General features: G+C 39.6%; 1 protein-coding gene across 1 annotated transcript in view; it reads right to left on the bottom strand.

Moving 5' to 3' along the window:
- Nucleotides 1-17,512, bottom strand: part of ANKRD31 (ankyrin repeat domain 31) — a gene marked incomplete at its 5' end in the record, with an annotated part of 48,122 nt that extends 30,610 nt beyond the window's left edge. The window contains 10 exon segments of the mRNA XM_010148027.1: nt 175-188; nt 1,505-1,753; nt 1,851-2,301; nt 4,139-4,200; nt 8,494-8,638; nt 10,869-11,011; nt 14,078-14,237; nt 16,958-17,120; nt 17,122-17,221; nt 17,290-17,512. Of these exon segments, the coding sequence (XP_010146329.1) occupies nt 175-188; nt 1,505-1,753; nt 1,851-2,301; nt 4,139-4,200; nt 8,494-8,638; nt 10,869-11,011; nt 14,078-14,237; nt 16,958-17,120; nt 17,122-17,221; nt 17,290-17,512 (1,710 nt within the window).
- Nucleotides 17,513-19,125: the final 1,613 nt, after the last annotated feature.

The raw sequence follows: 19,125 nt of genomic DNA on the forward strand, positions 1-19,125 counted from the left end.
TTGTCTTGTGTTACGGGACATTGCAGAGACTGGCTGATGACTCCTTAACTCAACTTGTAAGACTAGTGAGCATCCAGACAATGTCCAGGGAGAAGGAGGATACTAAGTAAACAACACGAAGAGGTAGGCAGATCAGTATGTTGATAGTATGTGTGCAGATGTATCTGTCCATACTGTTTGCGTATATACTGGTGGGCAGGTGTATTTGTTATACGTATCATTTTAAGAGTACATACTGTTACGTACACTGGTTTTAAAAGCATTTAATGGATGTAGGAGCATGAATCATAGAATCACTGAATGGTGTGGGGTGGAAGGGACCTTAAAGATCATCTAGTTCCAACCCCCCTGCCAGGGGCAGGGACACCTTCCACTAGACCAGGTTGCTCAAAGCCTCATCCAGCCTGGCCTTGAACCCTTCCAGGGATTCCACTTCCACAGCTTCTCTGGGCAACCTGTTCCAGTGCTTCACCACCCTCTCCAGGAAGAACTTCCTCCTGACACTAATCTAAACCTCCCCACTTTCAATTTAAACCCATTATCCGTTGTCCTGTCACTACAGGCCCTTGTAAAAAGTCCCCTCCCAGCTTCCTTGTAGGCCCCTTCAGGTACTGGAAGGTGCTATAAGGTCTTCCTGGAGCCTTCTCTTCTCCAGGCTGAACAAGCCCAACTCTCTCAGCCTTGATTTGAAATCCATTGATTTTCAAAATATATACGATCTACTTAATGTTAGATTCATTTCTAACATAACTGCAGCCCAAGGAAGAAACTAAAATTTTTTGTTGCACACACTTATAAAAAAATACATCAAATGTTATATTCACACACAAACACACATGCATGCACACATACTTCTATAAACCTACACATACAAAACCCACCTTTTCCTATGTATGTATATACAAAGCATACATTTACACAGTAGCTGCTTGAAAGGGAAAGTTTCACAGAGCTGGAAACAATTATAAATAAAGAACAGTTTGAAGAAAAAATGTCAGCAGAAAAATATGAATAATAGTTAGGAATTATTTCACGTCTCCCACACTCAAGATGAAAAGCTGCACCTATTCAAGCCTAATGAGGATGTAGCCTATAAAATATAAGTGGAAATATATGGAGAGCCAGGTTTTCTTCATTGATCTGTGATATGCAAAACAGTTAACTAACGACCAGTTAATGTTATTTTAAACTACCAGTTATGCAATACAGTTAACTAAGGATCAATTTAATGTTCTTTTAAGCTCGCAGTTATGATCCTGCATCCCCTCAACCACAATGCTGAAAAACTGATGAATGTAACATAAACGAAACAGAGTAAGTATGTGCACTCCGTAAAAATGAGTACAGCAGTTCTGGAAATATTTCAGGTATTTGGAACTCACCAGAGTATTTGCTCAACAAGCTAAATGTATTTTTCCAAACTTTCTCTCGTGTATTACAAAAAGCCTTCTTCAGCTATGTCTGGGAAAAACCTCACCATTTTTACAAAATATTAAATTTTCACCTGATTTCTTGGATGTTTGCTGTTCTGATGCTTGACTGAATTGCAATTGTCTTGATAAAAGCTTGGTTTTGCTCCTGCTGGAATATGAGGCTGCCATTCGGCTTGCCTTCCGAGGGTCTAATCTGACTCTTTTAGCTTGGACATCTTCTGCTTCAGGAAACTGTGAAACCATGTTGGTCTTTGCATTTCCTTCCTCCCCATTTTTTTCAGTGCCTTCTGTTCCACTTACTCCAGCAACAACTTCTTCATCTGTTGGTTTAACAGAAAAATTTAAGAGTGTCTATGGCATACACAGAATGTTTACAGCAAACTCATAAATTAATTATTTTCAAACAAAATGTGGCACCTATTTTCTGGGAGGTTTCTTTATGCATATTTTCCACAATTTGAAGCGTGTCCTTTTCACGGAGTTGTAAAGTTATAGGCTCCATCTCTAAATTACTAGCATTTTCAGTTTCAATATGACATCCTTCAACACTTTCTTCTGAGTGAAGCAGGGTCCTCCCTCCTTTCTCTGGTTGTGAAGCCTTTTGTTCAGTGGTGCTTAGTACACCACTGGTAGAATTGTAAGGACTTCCAGAAACACTTTCTCCATTAGTAGCTGCTAAAAGCTCATGTGCTAACAGTGTTTCTGTGTTTGCTTGAAGTATCTGTTCAGTGCAGCTGGTTCCATCTTCAGATATATTAGTGTATGTGTTTTGCACCTGATTTACAATGGTCTGTTGCAGTATCTCCATGCTCTCTGAATCTGTAAGATTTGCATAGGCTGGTTCTGAGCCATGTGCCTGTAATGAAATCTGTTCAAACAAAGGCAAAGAGAGTTTTAAACTTAGAGCCTCTCCACTAATTTTGTTTCTACTATTTTCAGATTTAATTTGATTTGTCAAGTTTTGCAAAGAAAGTATTCATTCTGAAGGTATTCGCATTCCTGTCACTGAAACTACTCCTGTGACTCTGCTTGACACTATGTTGATCTCTCTCATAACTCTTGACTTCCTGTTGTAACTTTAAAACAGATATATTGTGAGAGGAAGTCAAAATAAGTAAGTATTGACTGAGAATCAAGTTCTGTTAAATCAGCAGTTCGAGATATTTTTTGTGTATTTCACCAAATTTGTTTTTCTCCTTTGCTCATCTGTAGGAAAAGTTGCTTTGATGCCTTAGTATGATCATGCTGAACTCTGCCATCTGCATTTAATTCTCTCTATAAAACAGGCCGTATACTTAATTTCATTTTCTGATTTATTTTTTATTATATAATAAAAGAAAACTGCTATTATAAAATCAACTGATTTCCCCTGCCTGTGTAGCTTTTTAAGACAGCAGGTCAAAGAAATTAAGGGACTAAGAAGTATGTGTATAAAAGTGAAAAAATTAATGGGTGAAATCCAATGATAAATATTACTGAAGTGCTTCACACCTTTATTTATTTATGAAAATTGATCTGGTTTTGAGTTAATACTCTGTCTTTAAAGAATTAAAACTACATTCCTCACATGGTTATATACCAGAGCTACAGTTTCACATTTCTGGCAAACCTGACTGCAGTTATTCTAGGAAATTATAAAGGATAATAACTCAGCCAAAAGAAGCACAATTACTCATGGCAACCTCAAAACAAAATTACTCCGAAGGCCAATGACTAACTAGAATTATCCTGCTGATTACTTTGTATCTGTATATAGAACCAGAACACAAACACCGCAACAACTCACACAAATACTGAAATCATCAGTTACACCACCACAGTAACAGGTTTTCCTAATTAAATGTTCACAATACCTTCTACTTCATCAATCAACTCGTGTTTTAAAGTGTAATCCAAGATTATACACCATGGATGCTGTTCCAGCATAACATTTCTAAGAACACTGTAGACTACACTATTGTGACGAATAAGGACAGTTATCATAACCACATGAAACTTAAGGAAGCAAGAATAAAGTGTCTGTGCACACTGCATTATGTTTCAAATATTGCCAGTTAGCATTCTTCAAAGGAAGAAAAGTAGAGGGCCAGAGTACAGCTTTTAATGCCAAAAGCTGTTGTGCTATATGCAGACAATGACCCCGGTGAGGAATCGTGGTGTCTTGTCTTCACGTGAGGCACTAGCTCTCACATCTTACTCTGGTCTCACAGCATAACCGTGCAAACCAGTGCTCCCTAACCCTTTCTGATCGCAACCCAACACAACCTACTACACAGAGGCAAGAAGCAGCTATCCTACTGCTACAAGCTAGGGAACACCTTGCAGTTTCAGTCAGGTTTCTGCAAGTACAAAGAGGCAGTGATGTACCATTCTGGCTCTAAATAACATCTGCAGCACCTGCAAAAAACTCAGCAACAACCACTGTTTTTGAGAGGCACCTGATTGCTGCTGTCTTGCATCTTCAGGAGGCTGCAGCTTATTCCAAGTACCAGTAAGGATCAGCAACTGCTTGCCAGAGAATCGTCATGACATTGAATACCAGTCTGTTGCAGCCACTGATGGGTATGAAGCATACCTAGTACACTATGTGCTGGGTTTGAAACACATTTCAGAAACAGACATCTACTTCAGTTTACTGAAGACTCCTAGCAAGTCCTTAACAGTTCAGCATCAATTTAATATCAGGATTCTGTGTAAAGATGTACCTGATGCAGGTTTGTATCCTCTACACTTAGACTATGTAACATATTCTTTGAACCATCTCCACCTGAAATGAAAATGAAAGACAAAAAGAAACCAGAATTGAAAAGAGATCATAATTCTTTACTTGGCATATATAGCATCTATGTCCATAATCTTGTGTGGAACAGTACTTACCACACCTAGCTATCCAGAAAAATTATCAAGCCATAAGGGTTCTATTAGCATCTAAACCATATTAAGATACACAAAACATGTATTAGGATCTCATCTGGTATTAGTTGCAGAGGGTGTCTTGTACAAAACCAGACAGGTGAGAGTGAAGTATGCTTCCAAATTTTTTTTAACATTAGTGATCTGAGCAATTATTTTTGAAATGCAGAGTAACTACTACATTTCACTAACTTCAAACAGGCTTCCCTGATCCCCAAGTGGTTTTGCTGAAGCCAGAGATGGTGGGATAATACCCTAAATTACATTTTACCCTGTACAGCGTATTTGGACAGGGAAGGGGATGGAATAGCTAAAGCCAAGTCGTTGATGTAAAAATAGTCAGGGATATTCACCAGGACCAATTGAGAGCCTTGCTGGTGGGTGGCTTTAGCTTTCCAGCTACACTCTGTGCTGACAAAAATGGCATAAAAAGAGTGTATCAGCTGCCAAGATCTTACTCTACATATTAATATACTTATTTAATCCATGCAACTATATACATTTACTTCTGGCCAATGTGTTCTTAAACTGAGACTAGCCATACCATATTGAAAAAAAAAATCTAGCTCATCATCTTTTGTCATTTTCTACAGCAACATGAACCCCAACCCCAGCCCTAAGACTTACCCAACAACCCATGCTGGAACCACCCTTGAATTTATTTAAGAGGCAATTCACAGCATGGCAAGTTTTCCTCTGCCACCTCAGGTAGTCTTGCATACCAGATGCTAACCCTCGCCCTAGGATCACTCTCAGTCTACTGGATCCTGCCAGTTTTAGTCTTACATTAAGCCCAATGGCCAAGCTATTAAGCACTGATTAAGCCAAATCCTAATCCAAGCCATAATTTTGAACATTTTTTAGCCTACCAATCTTTTTAAGGCTCAGAATATCTAGACGATCTTTGGTGGCTTCAGCCCTAACCTCTAATAATGGGAGCTCTGAAATGCAGAGTCCCTGTCAGGCCAATCTCCTATAGCAGCTGTAACGTTGGTTTCACTCACATCTGAAGTCAGTAATTCCTGCCTACTCCTACTGCCCTGAGTCTCAATTTACAGAATAACAGAATCACAGAATGGTTTGGGTCAGAAGGGACCTTTAAAAGTCACCTAGTCCAACCCCCCTGCCACGTGCAGGAATGTCTTCAACTAGACCAGGTTGCTTAGAGCCCTATCCAAACTGACAAACCTTTCCAGGAAAGCAGCATCTACCACATCTCTGGGCAACCTGTTCCAGAGTTTCACCACTCTGAGATTAAAAAATTTTTCTTCCTTATATCTAGTCTAAATCTACTCTCTTGTAGTTTAAAACCCTCTGTCCCATTGCAACAGGCCCTGCTAAAAAAGTATGTCCCCATCTTTCTTATAAGCCCCCTTTAAGTATTGAAACCACTTGTGACCAACATCCATCTGGACATTGAGTCATTGACCACTACCCTCTGGATATGGCCATCCAACCAGTTCCTCACCCACTGAACAGTCCACCCATGAAATCTTCATCTCTCCAATTTACAGGGAAGGATGTTTCGGGGGACCATGTCAGTGGCCTTACAGAAGCCCAGATTGATGACATCAGTAGCTCTTCCCTTGTCCACTGATGAAGTCACTCCATCACAGAAGGCCAGTAGGTTGGTCAGGCAAGACCTGGCCTTGGTGAAGCCACGCTGGCTGTCTCAAATCACCTCCCTGTCCTCCATGTGCCTTAGCACAGCTTCCAGGAGGATCTGCTCCATGATCTTTCTGGGCACAGGGGTCATGCTGACAGGCAGTTCCCAGGGTCCTCCTTTCCACCCTTTCAAAAAATAAGTGCAATCTTTCCCTTTTTCCAGTTACCAGGGACTTCACCTGACTGCCGTGACTGTTCAAATATCAAGGAGAGTGACTTGGCAAGTACGTCAGTCAATTCCCTCAGGATTCTAGGATGCACCTCTTCAGGTCCCAAAGACTTATGTGTGTTCAGGTTCCTCAGATGGTCATAAACCACCTTTTCTCTTACAGTGGGAGGGACTTTGCTCCCCAAGTCCCTGCTTGCGGTCCATCCACCCCAGAGGTTTGGAAAGAGAGGCTGCCAGTGAATACTGAAACAAAACAGTTGTGGAGTACCTCTGCCTTCTCCTCACCTTTTGTCACCAGTTTGCCAGGCTTGCTCAACATGAGGGCCACGCTTTCTTCAACCTCCTTTTTCTGGCTGACATACCTGCAGAAGTCCTTCTTCCTATTCATTGCATCCCTTGCCAAGTTCAGCTCCATTCGCACCTTGGCCATCCTGACTCCAACCCTACGCAACAAGGCAACGTCCAAGTACTCTTCCCAGGATACCTGTTCCTGCTTCCACTGCCTGTGTATTTCCTTCTTGCCCTTTAATTTGATCAACAGGTCTCAACTCAGCCATGCTGGTCTCTTGCCTTACATCCCTCATTTCTTGTTCTCATTGAACATCCGGAAGTTTTCTTTCCTAAAATTCAGTGTCCTGACTTTACTCTTTGCCTGACCCATATCCCTCAGGACTGCAAACTCCACCAGTTCCACCAGCCCCAGCTGCCTCCAATCTTGATGTCACCAATTAGCTCGATTGCATTGGTGACCACCAGCTCCAGTATCACATGCTGGAGGTAGGTAGGGCTGTAGAGGGCATCCCTCTTTCCTTACCTGTCCCTTCTGAACAGCCTGTAGCCATCGACAGGCACACTCCAGTCATGGGATTTGTCCCACCACGTTTCAGTAATGGCAACTAGGCCATTGCTTTCTAGCAGCATGGTGGCTTCCAACTCCTCCTGTTTATTGCCCATGCCGTATGCACTGGTGCAGAGGCCCTTCAGCTGGGCCCTTGGCTGTGTCACCTCTTTAGAGGAACATACCCTTGAGGTATTTCACTGGTGTTTCACTATTGGCTCCTCAGGAGCCCCTGGCTCATCTCCATGAGATTTCAAGCGCGCTCCAGTGTAGTCAGCATGTCTCAGAGCAACAGGCTGAGTGCCTTCGCTAGCACTCTGTCTCTAACTTTAGCGTGCCATCCCATAACTTGCCACTGGCAAGTCTGATATCACACCTCCTCTCCCTTCAAGTCTAGTTTAAAGCTCTGTCAATAAGCTCTGGTAGCTCATGAAGAAAGACCTTCTTCCCTCTTTGAGAAAGATGAATCCCATCCAACACCAGCAGGCCTGGTACTGTGTAGACCATTCCATTATCGAAAAAACCCAAAACCGTGATGGTGTCACCAGCCACGAAGCCATGCATTAATAGACTGGGTCCATCTGTTTCTTCCAATGTTGCTGCCTGCAACTGCAAGGATAGAGGAAAAAAATACCTATGCACCAGATAGCCTTACCTACTGCCCCAAGGCCCTGAAGTCTCTTGACTGCTCTTGGACTACATGTTGCTGCTTCATAACCACCCACATGAAAAAGCAATAATGAGTAATAGTGTGAGGGCTGGGGCCTCCTTCCAGACTTAAACATGCCACAGCCCACACTGACCCATTGGTGTCCAATAATCCTAATTCTAACTATAATCAAGGCTTATCTTGTGGCACTTCTTTGTACCTGCCCATGAACAAGCAGCTTCTTCTGAACCTTCTTTTCAACACAGTTCCTAAGACTGTACAAGATCCAACTCTCACCTTAGCCAAAATGTTCACCTACCAGCCCCTTGAAGATCCCCTAGCTACAATAATATTACCTTTGTCCCAGCCCTAACACTAGCAGTTAAGGATAAGCAGTTAAAGCTTGGCAACCCCTAAGATCCAGATCTAATCCTAGATCCTCCATTTTTTATTTTATGGGTCCTTCAAAATTCAGCCTCTATGCCAGTTCAAAACAAAATTTTATCCTTAGCTCTAAACCATACTTCAACCATCAGCAAGTCCAGCCATACCCCATCTTATATTTAGAGGGCAACAACTGCTATGCTTCACATCTTCATTTCAGATTTAAAGGTAGCTCCAGCACAAGAAAAAGCTGGACATTGTTATTTTTTAATTCTTTGCCAATGTACAGCAACTGTGACGGGTAAGGAGTGCTCACTGGTACTCAGGCATCAGACACTGAAGCCCATGAAATTACTAGCAGCAATTAAAGAAATACAGTGCAACAGATGTTCTGAATTTCTCCATTTAGTGCTAAAGAAATGTCAGAATAATTCTCTCCTACCTGATACTGAATCTCTTCTGGATTTCCTTACATAGCTTTCAAGCAGTTTACTCGTAGATGGGTCAGAAGCTTCTTCTAATGCACACCTTCTCATCTCATTTTTTGATAAAGGATCAGCTCCATGCCGAAGTAATAACTGTGCCACCTAGAAAAGTAAGTTTTTCGTATTGCTTCTTTTCTGACAGTATTTTCCATACTCCTTCCTCATACAAGATTCTCTCTCATACACAACAACATGAGCCACTAAAACCAAATCTAAGGCCTATGACAAACAATCCCTCTCAATTCTAGTTAATATACCCCAAGCATTTCCCTAGATGCATCATTATCCTATAGTCTTATTATTTTCACTTTAATGAATTCTTTCTAGGTATTAACCTGATACCATTAAGCCAAAGTCTCTGAAAATATAGGTAGGATTAATCCCCATCATAGGTTTTGATTGGTGGTAAATAACAGGTGATTTGAGGGGATGAGTCAGCTTATCTACTTAGGATATCTACTTTAGGAGAAAATAAATTGTGTGGGAGGTGTGTTTATTGTGACTCCTGTGGCTGCCAAGGAAAGCTTTGACAGCTATTTCAGATGTACAACATTCAGATGGTCTGACCAACATTATGATTTCTGTACAAATGTAAAGTCTGATTCTGTTGTTATTCAAGAAATCACCTCAGCAAAATGTTTCATCCACCATTTCAGAATACTTTCTTAAGACATGGGGAAATTTACAATCTGATTATTTCCTTTCTGTGGGTAACCCTGCAATCTTACTCCAGCACTGGTGTGGTTTTACTTCTAGCTCTGCCTTTCCTACTTCAGCATGTGTTATTTCAGACTGAGCTTGACTCACATCCTTCACCCATGCGTTTTAAGTCCCTCATTACTTCTAACTAGATTGCTACTGAGAAAATTACCAGTGAAGTTTTAGCAATTCATTCAATCTCTAACAACAGAGTAAATAAAAAAAGAGTTCTATCCACAGCAAAAACATTGTGAGGCTTCACGAGTCATCCAAAATCTATGGATATTTTTTTTCAACAAGTAATGTTGAAAACTCTTCTTCCTTAGTGAGATCTTTAGCTACACCTCACACTTGTAAGCTCTCCCCTTTAACTGCACTATTAGAACGTCTTTCATATACTTAGTATTTTCCAGAAATAAGAAATTAATTTTGCCATGTTGCGGGTGCAGAACAGCACAAACCATTCAAAATCTGTGTTTCCTGTCTACAACAACAACTTCACACAGAGAAGGTAGCTTTGAAAGAAACAGCTCCAAATACCATGTTACCAGAAGTCATATTACTGAATCACTATCACTATTTTGTTGCTAGTCAGAAGCATAAAAAAAATTGAGTCTGACAGGCCACTGCAGTGGTAAAACTATACTATTCCTGAGTAAGTACAGCGCCACTGTGTAGCACCATTTCCTGGGGATATACCAGTTCATATCACTCTAACGCAGCCCTGTGCTCAACGATGTTGGTATGCCCCATGTGACCTAACTAAGATCAGTGTTCTTCCAGTATTGTTCAAGTTACTGATGCCTAGGTATTACTTGTGAAGATAAAGAGTCCTTCAGGCATAACCAGGGACATGGCGTCTTAGGAACTTTCAGAGAACTCAGAAATACTTCACAAACCCACAAGAGTCTGTGATCCACAAGTCAAAAACCAAGCCTGGGGCTCTTGAGTCTCAGAGAAAATTGTTAACGAGTCCAGCCGTCCTCTTTGCAAAGAAACAGCAAGCAGGTAAAAGGGCCAAGCAGAACTCCTACATAAATCTGGGCCACCCTAGAAATATGCACAAACAGATGGGTGGAGGCAACTGTCAGACTTAAGGAAGATACACAGTTTAGACACAGGCTTACGAAACCACAGCATTTGGCAACAAAAACTGGAATTAATTCATGCTGACTTTCTGTTAAGACCACATAAAATATGAAGCCATGTCTTCATTAACTCTCCATGCTACGTGTTAATACACAAATGCAGCTGCGGCTGCACAACATACATGCATGTTTACTAAATCATGAAGAAAAAAGTCATTAAAACTCCAGAAGACTACTTAGGTCACAAACTATTCTGCAGTCAAATTATTCTGATTATAAAAGAAGGAAAACAAGTGGTATTAAACAATAGCAATCCATTCCTCAGTATTTCAGCCATTGTCCCAAACAGTTAGAAAAACAATTAATTTCTGCTTGGAATGGAATGGAGTGGTTTGAACAGAAATTGGGCAGAAAATACTTGCAAGGACTGAATTTACCCATAATCTGAAAAGACCAGTCACAAGTAAAAAGATTATGTGACCTTCTGGACCCAACAACAATTATTTCTATTCCTAACCACAACTTGTGTTCAATTTGGAATATACCTCATAATGGCCTTCTTTAACTGCATCTTGCAACGGTGTTATTTGTTCATCTGCTCTAGCATTGACATCAGCTCCTGCCTTCAATAGCTCATTTGCTATCCCATAAATGCCTTCTGGACTTGCAGTATGTAGTGCAGACCAGCCTACAAAAAAGAAAAACCTGTATTTCATAGTTTGGGTGAAATAAATTTAAAAAAATTTATGCTAGTTTTGGGTTGTTTATTTGATAAATATTTTAGAGAGTATACTGAAAAGGTAAAAACTGATGCATTTTACAATAAGCTGGATGAAGAAATACTTATGAAAAAGTCACAAGGGTTGAGAGATATCATTCTTTTGTCAAAAATTGCACTTACGGAAGAACCAGGTGCTGCTGTAACAATATTAGTTTTTAGATTTGATAGTTCTGTTATGAAAGAAAAGAATAAAAATTATCCTGCTCACATCCTTAGTAATTTCTCCTCAAATAATATGTGTATTCTATCTTAAGAACATGACAATTTTTCGTGGCACTTTCTTACTTACATAGCCAAGACTAAGTAAGAAAGAAGGGACAAAAAAACAAGGTCTAGAGTCTTTATTACAAAACAAGAAGTTTTTTTAAGACTATCCAAGAATGGTTCAAGCTTCCAAAGAAAGCAATGAAAAATCCTTACTGAAATTCCATATCCATTACCAGCTATATGGAATAAACCAAGATATAAGCTTCATGACCCACAGAGTAATTATGCTCCATGAAGGAAGTGTTGAGGAAAAATAAAAGATGGAATGTCAATCTTTGAACCGGGTTTAGCATAGCCTTGCATGAGCTCCTTAAACATTCGTTATGTGACAGGTTTTTGTCAGAAAAAAGGAAAGTAGGGGAAAAAGACAAGATGATCTTCCCATCTTCCAGCTCTCAAACCAGCATTCCCTCCAGAAGATCATTTTGATGGACACCCATACTATTTAACCAGCTCCCATTATCATAAGGTTGTCTCGGCCTAATTCACATACTAAACATGTGATTTAAAATGTGAATTAGCCTTATTAAGACTGTTCTGCTCTCATTAAGCAAAATTAACATAATTTCATTGGAAAGAGAAACTCTCAAGGCTCTCTTATACATCACCTAACCCAATATGTTCTGTCTTTCTACAGAATTGGGTTTATTATGGGCACAGGATGTTGCATCAGGTTGTCCCAAAATTTTGTGCTATTACACTTTGTTCCTGAATGCTTGAAACTCAGCTAAGTTTTAACTACATTGCCTAATGTCGACAGTGCTTCAAGATGAATGTTTTTTAACATTATCATTGATACAAGTCGGCAGAGAGCCTATTTCCTTAAGAAACTTTTAAACTCCATATTCTGGAGCAAAAGCTTGAAACCTGTTAGGTGGGGGATAAAAAAGGTTCACTTGGCAGAAGGTACCTATTTCTCCCTTTATCTAATAAACTGCTAAGCCTCTGATAAATTGGACCTTCAATTGATAAACACTAGAGTTTAGCAACATGATTCTCCAAGGATCCTGTGGATGCTCCAGACCAAGAAGAAACACAAGCTTCATGGCAACTGTTTTTCAGCTCCCTCAAGGCACTGTGAATCGAGACTCAAACTGAGAGCCCAGACAGGATCTCTCCCACATCCTGTCCATATCTTATATGCTGATGTCCGGGAAATAAGAGGAAAAGAACCCAAAAACTCAGTAAGATACTGGAAGCAGAACACTGACGCACAGGAAGAAGGAAAAATACTGGGCTAAGATACAGGTGGTCACTGGTGGAGAGCTTTAAAGGAAGAGAAAAGGCATAGAGGCAGAATATAACCATCAGAACAATGATACCTAAAGAAAGTAAGACAAAAGCACATTTCAAAGTGACACAGGTCTGGCAACTTTACTTCTTTCTGATTACACCTCCTTCATTAAAATCAAAGAATTATAACCAGGTCAGCCTATCATCTCTTCAAGAAGGTCAACTCAAACACATTTTGTGCATTTGTGCTTCTTTTGCACCAAAAAATAGCAGCCAGAGTCTGGGGGATGAAGTCACAGTGGCCTGGCAAAACATGCAAAGGCAGAAAGAGGAAGCAGTGGACACCTGCCCACCGATGCCGCAGCTGAACCCACACTATCGCTGTTTCTCTGTTGTCAGCAGGTGGCTTTGAAACCCACCAATAAAATATTTTCTCATCTACCTCCAGCACAAGTTAACACACGTTTCGTGTCACTGTGTTAGCTCAAATGTCAGACTCCTGTGCTGGAAAAGTCTGAAAATTGCTGCTGACACAGTCTATCTCTCAGTGTATTCCAGAAGACAGAGAATTTCCACCTTAATTTTGGTCTGTCATATGCCTGCATTATGCAAGAGCCTTTATCTGCAGAACACACCTTTGTTGTTCCCACAGAACAGTTGTGAAATCCTAGCCCCACAACAGGATGGAAATGCTCTAAGAATTAATAAAAGTTTTCTACCAAATGATCCAGCTGTCTGTGAAACCATTTTCAATTTTGTTTTGGAAGTTTATCAAAGCCTAATGGATGAAACAAGGAACTGCAGAATAATGAACAACAGTCTTGCATCTGACAACACCAATTGATGATTTAGGGTGTGGCACAGAGTATCTGACACAGGTTATCACACATGAAGCTGAATAAGGTGAATTGCTTCAATCAAAACATTCACAGCTGGTGACTATTTGCTTTTTTTGTGCCCCAGATGAAGTAAAAATGCAAAATACCAAGTACTTACAAATCTACAAAACTAAAGCATTGCTAAATTATGAAGCTACAGCTTCATTTAAGATGAGAGGGGCAAAAACAGTCCCTGAAAAATTAAACTGGAAAATCTAAATCTCAAATTGGCCACTGAAATGGATTAAAAAAACCCCCAAAAAACAACATTACATGGATTATTTAATTACGGGACGCTTTTGTGGCAAGCATCCACAGGATGGTTGAATTAAGGTTAAGTAAACTTAATTGCATCACTTTATAATTGTTAAGTGCTTACTTTTTCCACAGAATTTTCTCTTTTAACATACTTTTACACATAGGTCTATGTTTTCTCATGGACACCTATGAAGTTAAACCAACAAAAATGTAATAATCTACTGACTAGTCACAAATCTACAGTCTTGTCCACTGCACAAACTCAAAATAGGCACTTTTATTAGTTATAGGTAGAGACTTGTTTTGAAAACAGTAGTTTAATACAATTGCGTCTTACCAGCATAATCCTGAACATCTGCGTTTCCACCAGCTTTTATTATGCTATGTACAAGGTCTGTATCTTGATGAGAAACAGCTCTATGCAGTGAGGTTTCACTAGAGATGGCATCCCAGCAATCTGAAATTACTTCTTTCTCTCCCTGCTGATCACCCACAAGCTGTGACAAAAAAGAAGTATTACAAACAACTAGTAAGCATGCAGTTAAAACAAGGGCTGTGTATATAAAGAGCTCCAAGAACACTGTCTTGTAAATTATGCGTGCTCACAGACAGTGCAGGGGTTGCTTAAGTGAATAACTGGAATTCTACAGATAGGAGAGACAGAGGTTGCCATAGGAGAGGCACTCCTAAAGTAGTATGTCACATCATGTGCCCCTAGCAGAATTAGCCAAGGGCATTAGGATACTCAGAATCACAACTTAAATAATAAATACAGGCTGGCTGATGGTGAACAGGAGTTGTTACTACCTGGAAGCTCTTTGGTTGGAAATATGAAATGACTTAACATATTCATTTCAGCTTCCTATGGACACGAGCATGTGATGTTTAAAATGTGTTAAGCTAGCCAATCTTAACCTCACTCTTGCACAAGCCTAGAAATGTGCCTAAGATCAAGAACCATGTTTCATCTGAGGTTCAGTAACTCCCAGCTAAGTTATTTCTAAAGATGTAACACCCCTGAACAACAGCTGCTACAGATACGGTTCACTTACCTCCAGGCTACTAAAAGCCAGGCAACTAGACAACACTAGGCATCCCCATTACTCCTACCACTGGTGGAGAGGAAGAGCTCTTTTTAGAGATTATGGTGATTCACCTGGTCCTAAATTGTGCAAAGGGAACCTAAATGATTGGTGTATGCCAGAGGCTTACTTCTAACAGTAAGGGACAGAAACCCACCCTAAAGATAGGTCATCACATGGCAGATAATTTGAGTTACTTGAGATTATTCACTTGTTTTACTCAAGTGAGTGTGATGTGCTGCTTATTATTCAAGCTACTGAAACCTGGGTACTCATCAGCTTATTACACACCTGAGTAATACTGAAAGCTCTTAGGACACACCCTCAACACACATGCATACAAATTCTTTCACAGGGATGTGGGAGAACTTGTTAGTCCTTTCTTGGGACACAGATGGAAATGGAGAATTTGCTGATTAATTTTTTTAATTGACATATTCAGCACAGAGGCTATTGAACAGGAAAACTGCATTGCTACAAGTGGTCTCTGCAGGTGAAGAGATGTGGCAGTCAGGGAAAACCAAATATTTCAGTTGACAAAACTATCAGTGCAGTACTTTCCATGGCACCATATCTGCTGTCGGAGGAGGTTAGAGAAGAAAGAAACATTTCAAAGAGAAAAAAAAGGCCATTTGCTTTACAAGAGACCATGTATTAAAATAAATCGGCTATCCAGCATCCTGATTGCATCTACAGGACAGTACAGTCACTCTTCTTGGGGGTACTTGTTTCACTATAACAAGGATACTCTGAAGAAACAAAAATTAAAAAAACATTGAAGTGAACAATATACTGTTAGAATTCAAGAGCTGCCAAAAGATTAACTGGGATTTTTCCCTCATTAAATTGCCTCCCTACTTTCTGCCTTCAAGGATATCAGAAGAAGGCACAAAAAAAGCTAAAATCAATTATTAATTGACAAGAGGTTATAGATCCCCATTCCCACAGGACCCTGCTCCAACAATCTTAACTGCAATATTGAGTAAATCTACACATTAAGCTTCACACAGGTACAAATCTCAGAAATCACTTCACTGAAGGAGCTTTGGTAAGTTGCTATGGTTATGAGACAATTAGCCTAGAGATCTTTTGGCACCTTGAAATCAGCTACCTTTGTGGCACATTTTACTGTGTACTGAGATACAAGATAGTGAGATAGTATTCATATAATATTACCAGCAGAAGATGGAATTAACATAGCTTTGGATGCCTTATGCCATTGTGGGTAAGCAAAATGGAGGTAAAACCACCTTAAATAGCTAGTTATATGTGTCTGATCATTGATTCACAGCTCCAGATTATTCAAAGACAGCAGAGAACCTGATTACAGGTTTGCAAGGGATGTCTACTACACTCTGTAGCATAAACAAACATCTCCAATGTGTCCTTCTCTTTCCATAAAAATTATAACCTAAACAGGAAGAATATAGCATTTCTTTCCCTTCACAATCTTCTCCAGATTTTTGCATTTCTATTGAAGAATCCAAATGACCACGTCTACAGCACAGGACATAACACTGTGGAGAGAACAGAGTTCTGTTGCTCAGACTCTGCTGCGATCACCCTCAGGCTGTGGGTCTCAGGCTCTCTGGCTCTGACTCTCACTACTCAGGACCTAGTTGTGCATCAGTTGGCAGGTGGTGAGCAACTATATCATACGTTTTATCTTCTAGTATTTTAATTACTTATTAGTAGTAGTATTGTTATGTATTTATATATATGTTATTCATTTATATTCAATTAGTAAATAGTTCTTATCTCAATTTTATGAGCTTCCTTGTCATTTCCCTCCAATTCTCCCCCTCCGCTGGAGGAGGAGGGGGGGAAGTATGCAAGTGGTTACATGGTATTTTTATTGCCAGCCAAGGCTAAACCACAACACCACATCAGTCACTGAATTAACTTTACCTGGATTTCCCTTCCTAGCAAGCTCAGCTGTTTTCATAACACGGATATATCAAAACATAAAAATACTACTGGACTTTTAAAACAAAAACAATTGACATGTACTAAGCATGTAAATTATCGATGCCAGTTTATTCTTTACTAAGATTCACATCTCCAAGCAATTTGGCTATTCCATAAAATATTTTATTATAACAACTTTTCAAATACTAATTAAACCGTGTATATACTTGCTTATTTGCTGTCCCCTGCAAGTTAGATCCTGTTAAGGATTTTATTTCTTACACCTGAATTATAGCAAGTTGAGGCTCAATCATGTTTGTTATTTGTGTACAGTCATCATCTAGCTGGGGAATACTGTGTTCTGAATTTAACTGTTCTCCTTTGGTGTTGTGTCTCATCTGGCACTACAGGAGTGACAGGTTGTACTACAGATCCTGACAAGGCATTCAGAGCTGTCACAAACTGTACTGACACAGCATCACTGCTCTCATCTGCTGACAGATCAATGGAAAAGGCATGACCCTGACACTCTAAATTGTCAGGTTTACAATTTTCAAACTTTCGGAATCAGTGAGGAATCTCAACAAATCACTGATTTCAACTTCACCAGTCTCTATATTCTGTTCAATGAATGTTACCATGAAAATCTTCCCTGCGGATGTCAGTGAAAGATGTGTATCATTATTATGGGAATGTTATTTTACTCTGTTTTCTGTGTCAATAATGGTCATGTGGGTTCTCTGGAAATCATCTAAAACATGCAGAAATATATCCTGTGGTGTTTGTTATTATATCCTCCAGAAGGACATCTGACAGAGACTTATTTCTGGAGAGAGGTCTATAATACCTAATTTCTGTGAAATCTAAACATTAAAAAAAAAAAGTTTACAAAAAGGAATGGGACAACTCTTTCTAAAAAGCACGTAATTTATATTCACTTTAGAAGTCATCCATATATATATGTTTTTAATTGGAAATTTTTGCATAAACTTCAAGACTTCCCTAAAAACTCATATAATTTCTTGACAAGAGTTAGATTGAGGTCTCAGTTTCAAAAGTAGGGCACTTCAGCTGTTGAATTTCCTAGCAGAGAAGATCAAGAGTAAGAGAGACTAAATCTGTTATAAAGTCAAAGATATTGCACCTTTGCCAATGACCTGAGGGTGTTAAAGGGCTATAAAAGAAAGGCATTAAAATTTCTGTCACCCAGAGATAATGACAGTGAATACAATCAAAATAGTAAAAAACCCCATAGTTAGACATACACAACATATGAGGTTTGATTATGTCTTTATATGGATCCCACACAGGAATGGAGCAGCCTGTTCAAAAACCACAGGTGGTTTTGAACCTCCTTCAGTTTTAAACCTTTATAGAATCTGCACGTTTGAGTTTCCACACTGAGTAGAGAATCACAAAATTGTAATTGTTCTTGGAAAAAGTAACACTACTACTGGGGCTTTTCCTAATCACTTTGAGGTGCTTGCAACAGTTGCACCCATTTTTATTACCAATTAATAGCTTTTTCATTTTCTTCCTATTTCTGTTTCAAATGCTTGTGCAGGAGAAAAATCAGATGCTTCAGCAGACCTAAAATACTTTTTCTATATAACATTTGCCTATCATAGTGCTGTTGCTTAGTAATACTGGATCTTAAGAGAATCTCTTTCAATACGTTTTTAGACTCTTGCTGCCGGCAAGTGGCAATACTGGGCAGTGCAAGAACCCTTTAACCACTGGTAACACAATTTTGACAAAGCTCACACACAATAAGACAGAAAGGGCAGAGCTCCGATGGCACTGACTCACATTCAGTTTGTAAGCTATTATAGATCCCTGACCCTGTTAAGAAATTATTCCCCAGCCTGCTGGTTCCTATCTTCTACCTGTGCAGCTAAGTGTTCCTTTTAAAATACGACCTTTTACTTTGCTGCATTGAATCACAGTTTCTTTCTAGACCACTTCTCTAACTTGTGCAGACTTTAAACAGTTGGGGAAAAAAACCCCACTAGCATAACTTTCTCTACTTGAAGAACTGTGGTATAAACAACATGTATGCATATTACAAATCTCCTAAGAAAAAGGCTTGGTGCATTTGCTGAAGGGCAGGTGAAAATTCCGTTTATATTAATGGAGAAGCATCACACAGGCATAAATGATTAATTTTGCAAGATCCTAAAAACCCAAGCGACAACCAAAATCCAACATTGAAATGTGACTGGTGTTCACAAAACACCCATCCAACTAGAGGTGCCTGAATTTCTTTAGCATTCATTTCTGTGGTACTTGTTCTACATGTAATTAAAATCTGCAGAACATAATAAAAGCCAAAACTTTCCCTCCCTAAAACTCATCCTCAGCTGCCACTTACCCATAAAGACACTTAAAGCCCCAG

The sequence above is a fragment of the Eurypyga helias genome, unplaced genomic scaffold (assembly GCF_000690775.1).
Source record: "Eurypyga helias isolate BGI_N326 unplaced genomic scaffold, ASM69077v1 scaffold3833, whole genome shotgun sequence".
Lineage (NCBI taxonomy): Eukaryota > Metazoa > Chordata > Aves > Eurypygiformes > Eurypygidae > Eurypyga > Eurypyga helias.